The 17,130-nt window shown below is 35.1% G+C and overlaps 1 protein-coding gene across 1 annotated transcript in view; it reads left to right on the forward strand.

The window, feature by feature from the left end:
• Nucleotides 1-17,130, forward strand: part of jeb (low-density lipoprotein receptor domain-containing jelly belly protein) — a 253,680-nt gene that overhangs the window by 79,484 nt on the left and 157,066 nt on the right. The window contains exon 2 of the mRNA XM_089637130.1: nucleotides 7,218-8,587. Within this exon, the coding sequence (XP_089493256.1) occupies nucleotides 7,876-8,587 (712 nt within the window). The 5' untranslated portion in view covers nucleotides 7,218-7,875. The remainder of the gene's footprint in view (nucleotides 1-7,217; nucleotides 8,588-17,130) is intronic.

The raw sequence follows: 17,130 nt of genomic DNA on the forward strand, positions 1-17,130 counted from the left end.
AATATATGTATAAACTAAAATAAATACTTATGACTTGTTTTCTTTTGAGTTTCATGAATTGAATGGTTACCCATTTTCCACTTAGAAATTGAATATTTCGTGTCCTAAATTAAAAGCTCTTTTGACACTTCGATTGTAAAAACATGCATTATATTGAATTATTTAATGAATTCTCTGTCAATATTCCAACAAAAACAATGCGGTTCAATTTCATGAAACAACTTCGACATCTCTGTAGAAAAATTTTGTTCGAATTCTGTATTCGTAGGCCGATCACGGAGTGCCTGTTAAAATATAATCCGAACTGGCAAAGTACGCATCGCTGTGAATAAGGTTCAGGTTTCGTTAGTGGGCAGATTTTCTCGTGCGCGAAACTCAAAGAAAAAAGGTCAAAAAATTCTAAACTTAATTATTAAATTGTTTAAACCCTTATGTACTTGGACGAATTATGTGTTTGGACGAATCCTTTGACAACCACCAGTGTAGTAACCGCTGTTAAGCCAGAAGAACAGTGTCTATTGACGCATTAATTACGAGACATGTTTCTGATAATCAGAATTATAAAACAATAAATAAAACCCAAAGTTCTGTTGATTTTCTTTGAAAGGGGCATTGATACGAATGCAAATTTAACATATAGTTATCTAGATGGGTAAACTCTTAACTTATATGCCTTTATAATGCATTGATGTACTTAGTATCAATTTCCATTAACATCTGAATAAGATGAAATATTTTACGATGTTATATACGCATAAGTAGTTCGGAACTCATAAAAGATTGTATTAAGATTATCACTATTCATTATCTTTATTAATTTTATATATAAATTACCATTTAAAAAATACAAAGTAAAGTAGTTTATTCAGAGTCCTTTCTAAGGATTCTTGTTTCTAGGCGGACTATGGGTTGTTGCATTGGTGTTACATGATCTCCTCATCATCATGTCTGTTGATTTCCTCTTCTTTGCGTTCTTTGATTTCCAGTTTTGCATGTTTGTTTATTATGTTTGTTAATTTCCTTTTCATCGTGTTTGTTAATTTCCTTGTCTTCGTGTTTGTTGATTATGTACGTTAATTTCCTCTTCTTTATGTTTTTTGATTTCCAAATATTCATGTTAGTTTGTGTGTTGGTGTTAATTTTATTAATCTCCTCATCTTGCCACATTTTAATGTCGTTTTAAAATTTGTTTATCTCCAAGGTGTTTTTAATTTTCTTTGGTATGGCATTACTTAATTTTATAGCATAAAATTTATGATTATTCTGGCCAAAAGATATTTTTAAATTTAGGTATTTTCAGTAGATTTGAGGATTTCTTCCTTTTAGTTTAGCTATGTTCGCCAGTAAGGTACTCATTTTAATCAAATCACGCATTTTACTAATTAATAATATTTCAAGTGAAATCTATTTTTCAAATACGAAGATTTTTTTTTCAGCATAGTTACATTTCTAGATACCTAATTGGATGTTTTTAAGAAACGTATTTTTAAGGACTGAATTGAGTAATTTGTGTTAATTTTCTAATTTTGTTATATGTTCAATATTAAATTACTTTTAATTTCTCATTTCACATCTAAGCAAGGGTGGTGCTATCTCATGAATTCAAAATTATACCGCGTAGTATTAGTAATTATAATACAGGTTAACATTATAACGATTAAAATTGACAAAATATTAAATTATTAAAGACCGATGCCAAAAAGAGATTAACAGAAATTTTAAACCAACTAAAGGTTCACTAAAAGCTCAATACGGCAAACTGCTTTGACGTACCGTGATTCTCAAAGGAGTTGCTAATGATTATAAAGGTAACGAAATCCTCCATATGAACATTCAGAAAAATGATCTTATCTATGTCTGAAGGTCTTTCGAAGCACAAAAAACCGAAACGAACAATTAAGGAACATAGGACTACATACATAGTATTACATAGTACATAGTCAACAGTGATATAAGAAAAGCACTACTCAGTCTCGTCCGTATTAACATCGGATACATGAGAAGGATTCCTCATCACTAGACCAATGCTTCAAGAGCATGGGATTCGAGCATTCATCTTCTCACTACAATGCTTCAAGAGCATGGGATTCGAGCATTCATCTTCTCACTACAATGCTTCAAGAGCATGGGATTCGGGCATTCATCTTCTAACTGCAATGCTTCAAGAGCATGGGATTTGGGCATTCATTTTCTAACTGCAATGCTTCAAGAGCATGGGATTCGGGCATTCATCTTCTAACTGCAATGCTTCAAGAGCATGGGATTCGGGCATTCATCTTTTAACTGCAATGTTATAAAAGACAGGTGTCTCCACTGCGCCGGCGAGCACAAATCGATGGAGTGCCTTAAAAACGAACGATGATTCAGCAACAAAGTGCTGGAATTGCAGTAAAATTTCTACCAACAAAGATGTTTACTCGCATAAAGCAAATATACAGTGCCTTTATCGGCAAAAAATTGAAGAGAGAACCCAACAAAGAACTGACTATGGGAAATTACTACCATAATACGGGCATTTGCCTAGTTTAGTGTATTAATAATACAAAAATAAAATAAAAAAAACAAATAAGTAGATATTAATAATATAAAAGTAAAAGGAATAAAGATGACTATATATGTATATATCTTGATTACTTTTTAAAAATTAAATGGATTCATTTAATGTAAATAATTTAATAAATATGTATTACCTACTTATAAGTAATTTACGAGGGATCTTAAGACGGTTCCACATCCAAGCGGAATACAAACATTAAATTGACTTCGGACGCAAGTAGTTGGAAAACAATTTCTGGGCTTTGTTTCTCTGCTATTGAGTTTATACGACTAACTTGTCGCATTCAGCTCTACCATGTACAATTACATAACTTTAAACCTCCCAACTTCACACACATACAAATATATGCTTTGCGATGGTCATCCCGAAGTTAACAACTACTTCGTATACTGTCTTCCAAATTATATACAAATATACGTCGGAAATGTGTTACATTGGTTAAGTAAAATAACTCAAATGTTATTAATAGTATTATAATATATTTGTTATAAACAATAAATCGTCGGCTTAATTCGTAGAATGAGTAGCTAACGTTTGACAAATTGTACATGAAGGATGAAAACCTTGTTGTGGAAAAAATGTAAGACTATAATTAAACATTATTTTTATGTGTGTTTAAAACAAACCATATTTTTGTGTAATTATTTTCAGTCATGAAACATTTTTAAGTTAATATTTTCCATTTTAAAAAGGATTTCGGTAGTTTACGTAATTTTTCAAAATGGTATAATTGACATTTTACTAATTTGTGTAAAAAAGAACAAAGTGGATTTTTACATGAATTTAAAAGATTTACTGTTCGAAGCTGGACTAATTTTAACACTAGATGGCATCAAAATCTGATTTTCAAGAAAAACGGAGTTGCGTAGTCTGTGAGCTAAGCCAAATAAATAAGTTTTATTCTACGCATCACAATAAACCGGTTACACTTGACTACTAAACATGATAAATAAAAGATCTGATATCAATTTGCATCTGTCATTTGGAACCCTCAATTCCGAAATCGTACTAGCCGAATTGAAAATTATATCAATCAAAAACAATTTCAGTGTTACCTTGTTACTGTTACTGAACTCAATAACCAGATCAAATATATTTCAAATCTGTAATCATAACAAAACTTATTGTAAAAGGAACTTTACTGGATTGTGTTGTTTTTACAATTAAATGTAAAATTAATTTATAAATATAACTGTACGTTTCCTGAATAAATTTAAATGAAAAATAAAAATAAAACTTTATAAATGTCATTATTATTGAATTTGTACGTCGAGCAAACCGCACAAATCAATACCCATGGAATAAATGAGGAAACGTTTCACTCAGCCCAATAGCCTAGCACTCTGTCTCACTTACAGTCGCCTGCCATCGTAGATCTCCATCTTATTCGAATGTCGTAAACACAATTTTGCATTGAAAACTTAAGTCTCGATTGGTCAAGAATTTCGATAACAAACAATGCTTAGAATATTCTATTTTTTAAATTTCTTAATCTCAGGTGACTTACCAAGTAAGTATGGTACTGTATATTATACTGTATAGATCGTTGTACAAATGTGTTATATATTTATACAGCGCCCTTATTTTGATTTTGCACAAAAACGGCGCTATACAAACAATCCAATTATTATTATTATTTCATTGTTATAACCAAAGTAGTAACTGGAAAATATTTGCCTAAGTTGTCTCTAAAATGGTGACGAATAGATTTCTTTAATGGGCTTTGTTTTATAATTTTAAACACATTTTAAGATTTATTAATAAGATCCTTGCATATTTCAAAAGATCCATAACTCTTTTCAAATTTCTAAACTTCTGTAATTTTTACAATTATTTTAAAACTTCAATTTTTTTGTGACTTTCAAACTCAAACTTGACACTTTTTTCATGAAAGTGTAAAAACATTGATGAATATCGTTCGAACAATAGAAAAAAAACGTCAAGCCATTCACAAACCAATAATAACAATTACGAGAAAATGCAACATACTAAAGGGACAAAGCGTGATAATGAGACGGCCAAGAACATAAAAGTCAGGCAAATGAGTTCCGTTTATTGCCGGTGACGGCAGTGACGCAGTCATCAACCGGACGACGTCCATTACACTGAAATATTAGTGCTGCAACTGTTAGGTCAAATGGAAATAGACGTTTAGTGATGTATTTTTAACCACTTCGACTAATATCTCAGTGTTTTGCTTTGCGCTTTTGAATACAGCTGGTAACTTCTGCAATGAAAAATAATAAATATTTCAAAGTTACAAAAGTAAAAATCTGCTATACTTACCAAGACATTTCCTCGCAAGGGCAGCAGATGGTAGAATGCCCCACAACTGTGTTCTGGATCACACATTTCTTTCTTCTTATATACGGTGTTAATATAAACTAGTTAATATACGAGTACATCATGCGGAGAATCTAAAATAAAATAAATATTCATCTAAGCTTTTCGATTTTTTTTTCGAAAAATTTTAAGTACCGGGTCATTACATAATTGATATTAAAACCCTAGCAACATTTTTTCTTTAAATTTGATCTAAAAATTCTGACTTCGGTCTCAATTTAACCGAAAACGAAAGCTGAATAAAAAAGTACAACAAAATTGACTCAAAATGTGATGTGGATTTACCAGCTTCTTTTATTAGTTAGTTTTAAATATTAATTTGACTGCCAGATCGGATCTGCCCGGATACAAGACTTTTTGTGTATTTTTTGAACTTTCATTCACTCTGGTGTAATATTTTCTCTATGCATACGCTCTAGTTAGAGTTAGCTTTCATTTCAAAAATTTTTTCATCGGACTTCATTCGTACCTTTCGTATCAAGAACTTGATAACTTGGAGAGTTAAGAAAACCTCTCGCCACTGAAAAAGTCACAGGAAATAACAAATCATATATTTATAAACGGTCATCAAAATATTTAATTCACAGCGTCATACATAATTACAGCGATGGCAAGTGAAGGGTTTGAACTAACAAAGCTGAAGGATGTGGATACTTTACTCTGCCAAGATAATCAGTTCTCGCATAGGTACTCCCGGTAATTACCCTGTCTACAGCACAGAGCACAATCAAGGAACTGTCAACATACGGTGATGTATCACATAATTACCGTAGTAACGGGTACCCATATATACACACCAGCGCATATTTGTACCAAAACTCTGCAAGGTAATTTAAAATCCGGAAATACACGATTAAAAACAGGTTGACCAGGAGGTGTTGGTTATCCAATAATTGGTTCCCTGATTATGAGATATGAATCTGAAATTTAGGAAAATCCATTAGCAGCAGACAAAGATTTATTTATCAAAATATATTCCAACTCAATAATAAAAATCAATAACTCAAGATATCTCAACTGTTTAAGAGAAAAATATCCTAGCGGTAGAGTGGTTGAGAAGGTAATAATATCATAGTTCTTCCCCTCTACGGAAACATTATCCCTACGTGGATAAATATAAAAATAAGTAGCTCCCATTGGTAATGTTAAGAGTTTGATAATCTCCGGCTTTGCCTGGACCGCTGCATCCGATATCCGGCAGGAAGGACCTCATTTATCTCTACTTGTTGAGAAGTTGGAATCCTGCCACAGTGTTATTTTTATCCCGCATAGTCTTGTTGGCTCCTTACTTATTTCACTGGCCATCTTGACCCCTAGATAAACTCACTTTCGCATTTAATGGTGTTCTGTTAGTTTCAGTGTCCAAAGTAATATTTCTTTTACTGTGGTCTTCTCCGGTGTTATAATGGCTTTATTGGTTTTATTTTTTAAGCTACTCTTTTTACATTAACCCCACACAGGAGACCCTGAAGTAAATAATTTCCCTCAGAGCCTGTACCATTTTTGTGGATGCTGTGTGGAGGGTCTTTTAAGAAGAGGAATAAGAGGAAGTTCTGGGAAGAAAAAAGTTATGAATGGTGTGAGGTGTAAATATATCCTTCGCGCTGCAGCGCAAGGAGATGGGTCCAGAGACCAGCTGGAGAAGTCAAAGGGTTTCCCGGAACCCCCCTCTCCTGATCTGACACGCCACGCAGGTGGTGGATAGGCACATCCTGAACACGTCTCACCCGATGAACCCAGGAACCCCTCCTAAATGTAGTGATTCACTTGGGGTGACCTATGTCAGAGGTGTTGGTTATCCTATAAATGGTTCCGGGGCGGCGATACCCAAATCCACCCTCCCAAATTGAGCTCCTATTTTATGTCAAATTTTAATTTCATTGATTTCATTCATATTGGTTTTTGATGTTGATCTTTAATTACTTATGGTAGAGTAAATTTGACTGAACATTTAAGAATCAACAATTCGTAAAACACATGTTTACAGAAATGTGATTGATAAAATTGTAAATAGGGACAATCTTTACATTTAGTGCACGATTTCCTATCTGTTCAATTGACAAACATTCAGTTACATTAAAAAAAATATCTTTTTAACTGTAAGATTGATTTCGGTGTGAATTTACTGAACAGACTCTAAAACTAGTAATCACGTAACAAACCTGGGTTGTGACCAAGTTATGAACATAAATGGGACAACCATAAAAATATTTATGTATGCTTTATTCAGATTTTTGGCTAATAACAAATTTGTCACCTGATATTTTGAATAATAGATTTTTCCTGAAGTTTAACGAGTTTTTATTTCTATTTGCAGGCATCAAGATATTCGGTCGCCGCAAGCAGAAGGCAGAACATAACTTCGCTGCGAAGATTAATAATAATTAATATAAGTTTGGTAATATAATTTGTTGAAAGCAAATAAAGCGTTACTCCGGAATACAATAGTGATCGTAAAAAGACACTAAAGGCTCTATAATAAGCTCGCATGTAATTAAAGATAAAATACCTCCCCTGTTCGTACATCTTTCGGAGGGTATAAAATTTCGCATAAAAAGCTTTACATTAAAGTTAGTTCTTTTACTAAGAGCGAAGTGACTTATATTACTTAACTTTTCCTTTAACTCCGAACATGGATTTTTGGTCGTGGAGGATTTAGAATTTATGACTAGTGTTTGTGTAGTTTAAGAGCATTGTAAAGTTTTCATTTCCGTTTTATAAACTTTCTTCCGGTAAACGTCGTTCTCAGAAGTCCCTAAGAAGGGCATAAGAACCATGATCGCATTCAACGGTACTTAACGTGAGACCCAGATCATGAGAAGGCATGTCGCTTCGTGCGGTAAACACGCGTAGAGCTATGAACCCACGTCCCCAGCATTAGTAGTTCCAGTCACCCGACAAACTCGACAGTACCAGTTTGTTAACACTTCCCACTTTACAGTTTACTTTGCCAGTAAACATTGACATTTAATACGATGATGTGGAGTAGAATAGAAATGAAGACGGCGGCAGTGTTGAGCCTGCTGCTGGCAGCGGCGCGACCCGGCGCGGGAGAGGCGGGCCACCTGGCCAGGGACGCGCACCGGAGGCCTGGGGCTGACCGCTGGCTGCTGTACGAGGGCTCGCCCATGTCCCTGGAGCCCGTGCCCCCGCCGGCCCCCTTCTCCCACTTCCGAGATGACAAGTACAATCACTTCAGCTTCCACGTGGACGACCTCCCGACGCATGACTCGGGATACCCCAACGACCGCATCCAGGACATCGGTCTACAAAGTCTCTTCGGTCCTCCCAACCCTGACGAAAACATCTCCAAACTAGACGAGTTGACTACCAAAAAGCGCTACACGAAGAAGAGCAACGCTAAAAACGCCGAAAAGAGCAACGGGAACAAGGGACGAAGTGACAAGAGAAGCGACGGAACTACGAACGAGATCCCTTGGAAGAAGAGTTTAGGGGAGTCGATATCGCGCGATTATCCGTGGAACAGGAGCGGAGACTCTTGGGGCGGCAAGGGCGGTGGCATTACTAAGCTGCGGAGGGCGGGGGCGCTGAGTGGGGCGGGAGGCGGAGGCGGCGGGGGCTGGAGCAAGCGCGGGGGCGGCCCACCGCAGCTGCCCGCCGGCCTGGCCAGCCAACTCATGCTGCGCAGCGTCAGGGGGAACCGGCAATACGACGTGCCGCAAATAGGTGAGTGATTTCAACATGACAATTTCAAGATGATTGAAAAGCATTCCACTGTGAAGGAAAATCATTTTACATCATTCTATATAATTAATATAATTAGGTCCTCTCTCTTCAGAGTTCCATCGCATCAAAAACATATATTTAATTTGTCGTATTTCTTCAAAACACTTTGAACGGGTTTTTTCACAGAATTTGAACGATGCATCAAAGTTAAAGTTAAAATTAAAGTTCTGTAAAAGTTAGTTTAATATTTCGTAATGGGCCGGTTGTTTCACAGTACTTGGTTATTAACAGGACTTTCACAGAACTTGACTTGATTTTTTCAAACTCCATAATACTTGTCTTTAGTGTTTTGAATGTTACTTAGTTTCCATTTGAACGGTTTATTGCCATAATATGAAATAATTTTGAATGGACCTCATCGTGACTGCAACCACATATTTCTATTTGTGTTCCACATTCAATTACGTGATTACACCAGAAAACGCCCAACAACAAGGCGAATAAACAACAGCACTTAAATATTATATTGAACGGATATTTCCATATAAAACCAATAAGTTTATTCTCATTGTACTTGGGTAAGTTTTTGCTGGTCTATTATAAGAACACAAGTCTTTGCCACTTTTACGAACAATATTTTTATCTCCGCCAACATTTTCTGGAATTGTCTATTGTGATGTAGTTACTAAAGATACATTTTTGCGTTTAATTCATGGGATTCAGATAAATTTTTCATAGTGGCTTTATATTTTTTTTCATATTTTTTACCCAATGTTATTGACACATTTGTAAAAATATTGAAATACTAAATGGAGGAAACAATACATGCATTGACCAAACAAAAATTTCAGGTAAATTGCAAAAATAAGTTATTTCAAAAATACATTATTTGCATGTCTCTAGATTTTCAACCGTATTTGACACTGAATCCTGTTTTAATACTACCATTTGGCTTTCATTATGTCTGTAAATTTGTTTGTTACCTCCCGGTTCTGGTTTAACATTGCTTGTCAGTATCCATCAACATCTTGTTTGTTACTACATTTTAATCCCGCGAGTTCTCAAATCGAAATAATCCGTATTATGGTACCTACCGGCCAGAAAAAGTTGAAAAAAAAATTTTCATCGAGATCGTGACATTTATAATATTTTTATGTAACAACTAACAAGAACGTCCCTGTCTGTACAGTGTAAAGGCACGAGGACTATGTCCACACCCGGTTGGGCAGCGTTGTGAGTCGGGTTAAGTCAAGGGCTGTCGAAAAAGACCTATTAATGTGGGTCTTAAAGAGGCCACAAAAATAAGAGAAGAAGAAAAACAGACGCCAGTAGCTCATTCCCCATACGAGCCGACTTATACAAAAACCAGTCGAAAAAACGACCCGTTCTAACGATGCCAACATAAGATGTGAACGGTTGTTTGTCGATTTTCACATACGTGCACTGGTGCTAGCTCCATAGAGCAGACTGCATTTAAATACCTGTAAAACACTCAGTATACCTGCATCGCATCTGATTGCAATTGATCTGTTAAAAACGGATCTTCAATCACACGGACAGCAGTCCTTTGTACGAATCAACTAGTTTAAACAAGTGTTCTTGGGGCTTCAGCCCAGAGGTGGCTCCCAAATTCAACTGTTGGGCGTACTTGAGATTTGTACAGGGTATGCATTTCTTTGGACAAATTTTATAATTTGTCCAAATAAATGCAATTTGAAAATGGAAATTTAGTTTTTGATTTAGATAAAATTCAAAACATATTTTTGGACGACTGTTTTTCACATAAAAAATAGTTTAAAACCAATGGGTTAATATTATTAAAACAGGACTCGCTCGATGTTAATTAGTTTTTGGTAAAGCCCCAACTTTATCATTTTTAACATTTTCAAATTGGATTACGTAATCAGAAATTAACTATTTTGCATAATTGGATTACCCGCGTAGTTTTATGTTTACATTCAAATTCATTTTTTAAAATTTTTTTTTATGTGACACCTCACAAGAGTGTCCCTGCCTGTGCAGTGTACAGACAGGGGAACTATGTCACCACCCGGTTGGGCGGCGTTGTGAGGCGGAATGTGGTAGGGGCTGTAGGAAAGGATTTGTTAATGTGGGCCTTGAAGAGGCTCGGATTATAGGAGGGAGGAAAAACAGATGCCGGTAGCTCGTTCCACATACAAGCCGACTTACACAAAAACGAGTCGTAAAAACGGCCCGTTCTCATGAAGCCAACGTCAACCGTGAACGGGTGTTCAGTTCGTGTCCGTCGAGTTTCGCGCACGTGCACCGGTGCATCAGGAATCAATGCTGCTAGCTCCTTGGAGCAGGCTCCATTGAAATACCTGTAGAACAGACACAGCATGCCTACATTGCGTCTATGCATTAGAGAAGGCAATCGGTCTGTTAACAACGGATTGTCAATCAGACGGATCGCTCTCCTTTGCACAGATTCAAGCAGGTTTATTAAGTATTTTGGGCACCAGCCCAAAGGTGGCTCCCAAATTTAATAGATGGGCGGACTTGAGACTTGTACAGGGTCAGCAGCTGGTCACTGTTGAAGAATCTCCTAGCCCTGTACAAGACGCCCAACTTTTTGGAGGCCTGATTTACTCTGGCTTCTATGGATCCCCGATACTTGAGCTGGTCTGATATAGTAACTCCAAGCATTTCAATGGAGTCTTTATTGAGGAGAGTGCTCCCATCAAATTGCACCAGACAGTCATTGATCTCCCTCTTTGCCGAAATCAGACACGCTTGGGTTTTTGAGACGTTGAAACTGACCAAATTGGCCTTACCCCAGGCACGAACCATCTCGAGGTGGTGGTCAATTTTTTGCTTCAAAACTTCCCGAGCTGTTCGGACATCATACTTGCATAACAATTTTATATTGTCGTACACTAAAGCAAAATAGTTTTTGTAATGAATTAATTTAAAATTTATATCTTTACTATCATACAAATAATAGAATTTTGATTGGCAGAAAGTCGTTGATATCGAATTAAAATAGAAGAAAGCATTTTAAGTTAAAAATAACTATTGACGTTAAGTATTCAATATTAATAAAATAAACGGACAATAATGGCGATCAAACGATATTCTCGATGGCGTTTATCACGCGACCCCTTTGTTAGGCCATAGAACTACACAACTAAAAGAAAGGAGTCAACAATCAATGAGTAGAAAAATAATTGTAAATTCTTAAAAATTTAAAAAAAATCAGCCTTAGAAATATTTCAAAATTAGAACACCCTTAAAGGGTGAAAGCCAGAAACAATTGATAAAAGTCGCTCAAGAAATGTATGTTCATTATGAATTTTGATAAATATTTGAATAATAATTTAAACTACGTAACTAAGTACCTAATTCTAAGAAAATCAAAACTAATTATAATTTATCGTGAAAGTATTATGGCGAAAAGGTGGCAAAATCATTATTTTAAGGCAATTGTTTTTTAGTAAATATTACATTTATATGCCTGAAAACGACTTACCCATATAAACTCTTATATGCTAAACCTAATTCTAAACAAAGTTATTATTGTATACTTCGGAATCATATTCCGCACAAACAGAATTCCGTAAATATACTTACGCCTTTCAAAATCGTTCTGAATCAGATCAGATCTGAATTTCCATCTAATTTACCACCTTCCTCTTCCTCTTCACCTCTCCACTGTCTCCGGCCTCACAACATATCATAATTGGGGATGCTGAAGTCTCACTGGCTCAGGCGGTTAGGAGCAATTGGGAGTCTTCTGCGAGATTTGTATTGCATGGCGCAACTGCAAACAAAACTACTTTGGCAAAGAAACCAAGAACCTTTTTACAAAAGCTTAAGTTTTTACATAAATAAGAGTAACTGGCGGTCCAAAATGTTTGATGAAGTTGTTTCACATATCGCTAAAACGATTCTTCTTAGAAGATCTTTGTCTGGAATCCATTTTCCTAGATTTTGTTGATTTAGCCACCTTGGTCCACTGCGGGCAGATTCACAATGAAATAGTTTTTCTACAGTTTCCATTCTTTAAATTCCGACGTTCCGTGGTATCGGCTTAGATAATGGTTTGTCATTATAATGACGCACTACGTTACACAAAATCCTTGAAATATTTCCGCCAGACTCATATAAAACAATTATTTTGACTTGCTAAAAGAATTTTGAAATTGGTAGAATAACCCAATTATTATTATATAATTGAGTGTATGTATTACCTGTTGCTTTGACAATATTATTGATATGGTAAGTAAAAGATTGTGAAAAACTGCATTAAGAATGATTTGTGTAGGTATTAGTGTTGAACCTGTTAATACAATAAATCAATGACACTTTTCATAAGTATTCGATGGATATTCAATCTAAATATTGGTTTTTCAATAATAATCATTAAAACATGACATTGTATTTATGTTTAGGTGAGATTTTAGAACTCTGTAAATTTTGCTCTGAATTTAAATGTACGTTTTCAAAATTGATATATAATATTTTTAATAATAGCCATTTTAGAAATTGGAACCGCTTCGTCGAGAATTCAGACCATCTGTGATTTTTCACTGTTCTGCGCTGGTAATATTTAATTACGGATTTAAATGTTGAGCTGTAACTATGTTGTTAAGCCGCACACCTATTTTTTAATGTATGATAAATAAAAAAAGTTACTTCAAATCATCCCAAATTTTAACCAAAACTAAAGAGAATTTAAACCAATGACATTACGATTATATATATATAGATGCGTGATTTTAATTACTGGGCAAACTAACGTAAAATCCGAGGAATTAAATTTTGATATTGAAGAGATTTTCGTTAAGAAATCACTAATATTGTCTTCAATATTTAAATATTACAATTTGAGGTTTTACTCAATAAAGTCATTCCGAAAAATAAATATTCATTCTAGACTTGCTGAAAAGTCAACAGATGTCGCAAATTAAAAATAAAAAAAATAAGATAGGTTTATCTAAAAAGACGCTGTCTGGATTGCATTTAGTTCGGGTTGAATCTTGCGATCATACATAAAGATAGTTGCCAATAAAAATGTGCGGTGAAAAAATGAAGACAATGTTTGTAGTTCTTATTCGAAGTATGATACAGTTAAAAATGACCGAGGGGAATAGGGTCCCATTAGCTCAGTTGGTAGAGCACTGTCACGGAAAGACAAGGGTCCTGGGTTCGTGTCCCAGATGTGACCGTTTCCTTTTCTGATTTTTCTGTTTCAGATTTTCGTTAAGAAATCACTAATATTGTCTTCAATATTTAAATATTACAATTTGAGGTTTTACTCAATAAAGTCATTCCGAAAAATAAAAATTAAATTTTGTTTGTAAATAAATGCAAATTTCTTTTATTTTATTATTGTAGTGTCCAGACCCCCTACTCTAGTTAGCCTTGAGGGTGTATTCGACATGACTTTTGAATATGAGAACATATTTGTTTAATGTTTGTCTTTGTCAGACACAAACAAGGTTTGAATTAAAAATTTACTGAAAACATAACATGAAATGTTTCTTACTCGGCACAATTTATCTTAATTTTGAGACAATAACAAGTCTAGATATGTCTTAATATCATTGATTTAAACTCCGAAAACAAGAGATTAAATCTGTTTGTTTTATTACAAGTACACTGATGTTAAATTTTTGGTCTTTTTTACTGTCGATTACATAGGTATTTAGGTACCTATTTTAGTTGTCTACCTTAAATAACAACGGAACAATATTTCACCTAGAAGCCTCAGGGGATAAAAAGACTCGTTCACCGCAGAATGAGAATGTTTTTACATAAAATATTGGGATATAGGATGATCCCTCTTTCGAAATACTTACAAAAAATATAAATAGTTTTACTGCCATTCACCTAAGGGATCTTATTTTAAAAATTAAATTTCGTCCACTTCGGTAATTTTTAGGTATTAATGCAATTATTCAGCAGTTTCAAAATATAAATAGTACCAATACATCGAAATGTAGCGTCGTTTACCAATACAATAATCTCAAGAGAGCTTCACGTTATTTATTAAGGACAGGTTGTTTAACGGAATTTAAGCATTAATGCAATTATTCAGCAGTTTCATAATATAAATAGTACCAATACATCGAAATGTAGCGTCGTTTACCAATACAATAATCTCAAGAGAGCTTCACGTTATTTATTAAGGACAGGTTGTTTAGCAGAATTTAAGCATTAATGCAATTATTCAGCAGTTTCATAATATAAATAGTACCAATACATCGTAATGTAGCGTCGATTACCAATACAATAATCTCAAGAGAGCTTCACGTTATTTATTAAGGACAAGTTGTTTAACGGAATTTGAACAATTCATCAAATTTCAAAGTTGATTTTCGAGTTCTGTGAAGGTTCTTATCAAGTTCTATTATTATATCATTATTAGTCTGTTGCTTCACACAACTGAAATAATAATAGAACTTGATTAGAACCTTCACAGAACTTGAAAATCAACAAATTCTGTGACACAACCCGTCCTGACACTTTTTCTAGTATTTTTGCGATGTACGAAAAGTATAAAACTTTATTTTTATGGACTTTTTATTCTCAAAACCCCTGCCGTAGGTCGTAAGTTTGATGACTTAGCAGGGGTGCCCGGGTTCATGAAATTAGGTTTTCTAGGTCTTGGCGGTGGAAGAGTTTGCCCACCTACAGTGTGGCGGGTCGGATCGGGAGAGACTGGTTGAGGGAAACCTTTTCACTTCTCCAGTCAGACTTTCTCTCGACCCGTTTCCTTGCACCGCAGTGGGAGTGGGTTGCAGACATTGACTCCCAGATTCCTACCCACCCCTCATACCTTTCCAGAACTTTCTCTCTTTTTTTCCCTAAAAATACCCTCCATACAGCATCCCGAAGATGACATAGACACTGATGAATTTTTTCTTCATGGCAAGTTTTTAAAAATTTCATTAAAAAAAAAAAACAATTTTTTTTACATTAGTTCTAGGTGTGTAGTTAATGTAAAAAAAGTAATAGAATATTAGGAACATATTTTTTTGTACGCCAGATTTACTTTATACAGAACTATTAGTATTAAATCATTTCAACAATAAAAGTATTAATTTCAATTTTTTTCATTATTGAACTGTTATTGAATAACTGTTTTACTTTGAGAAAAACCCGGTTAATAACAAGGTTAATATAATATTAATACGATATGATATTAATGCCGAAAAGTATTGAGACATATTTTCTTAGAAAATAATTTCTCCCACACGAGCATTATCCTCATCTCCACATTTATAAAAGAGTATCGAGAGCAGATTGAAAATCATTGATTATATCTCAAACGTAGTTAAATCCCAAGCACGCGCGCACCTGAAATAATTATCCTAACTTGCCAGTATTCTGAGCCTTAGGAGAGCAGATACTCGTACGGACACGACAAAAGGGAAGACAGTGCAAAATGGAGTATTCGTTTCGATTAAGTTGACCGTCGTCACCGTGTAAACACATCTCGGGACTAAAATAGATATGCCTGATCCCGCAACCCATAAAATAAAGCCTTAAGCCTCCCCAGGGTAGGGATAGGGGGGAGGATGTGCGGACGAAGGTATTCAATTTGTAATAAAAATACCCCAGACAAAACAAGGACGACCTATTCAAGTAAAGCGACGAATTGGCTACAATGAAATTTTCCGGTGATTTTTAATGCTCGTTGTTGGATATTCTTCTATTGTTTACGGCTGTTCTTGTCTACATAGTGTTCAGTGATGAAGTCACTTGTTAAGTTAAGAATTGGGCAGTCGTTTTCACTAAACATTAAATTAGTCATTAAATTTAGGCGTTTTTAGTAGTCAATATTTCTACCGAGACATGGTTTAAAAAACACGATAAAATATATTTCGTCATCTAAAAATGCTTCAACGGGTTGGGGGTCCTTTGGTAAGTAGCCATTATTTGGAGATTCTGTGGGGATGATCTTTTCAGGGAGAGGCTAATGTTGTAGAGGAAGATAAACCAGTTGGCAAATATATTCACAGCTGAACTGTTGAAAAAAGATAAAAGTAAAAACGTCATTGCATGGTGGAAAATATTAAAGTTAAACAAATTCTGGACACGCGTTTAGTATCAATTACTTTTCATGTGGAAGTTTCATTATTTCCTCAGATTCTCATTCACGTATTTGACAGTTTGAAAATACTTTTTCGGCTTGGGTAAGCAATTCCACGTTTAGCGATATTAATACAAGTCCACTGTAAAGTTTCAGTAACGATAGAATCTGTAAAGTTCGAGTGTGATCGCAAACAGTTTACCTCCGATTCCAATTGACGGCTATTTTTATCTCAGTACCCAAATACTTACCTTTGAAAGTCGTGTCTGCTGCGAATGCTTGAGATTTTTCACCTGTCTCGCTCTCCTTATTGCTTCCCATGGCTTCCCTGAACTACCCCTTCTCCCTGCTTCTCCACCCTCGTAAAGTTCCTCATTCATTCCCATAAAGCCCCCTGTCTCCCCTAACCCCCTATGCATCCCCACCACCCATAAGCAACCTCCAGATTACGCCCACCATCCCCAACCCCTTTAACAAAGCCAGT

The sequence above is a fragment of the Hesperophylax consimilis genome, chromosome 11, assembly GCF_061612785.1.
Source record: "Hesperophylax consimilis isolate HC1 chromosome 11, BYU_Hcon_1.0, whole genome shotgun sequence".
NCBI lineage: Eukaryota > Metazoa > Arthropoda > Insecta > Trichoptera > Limnephilidae > Hesperophylax > Hesperophylax consimilis.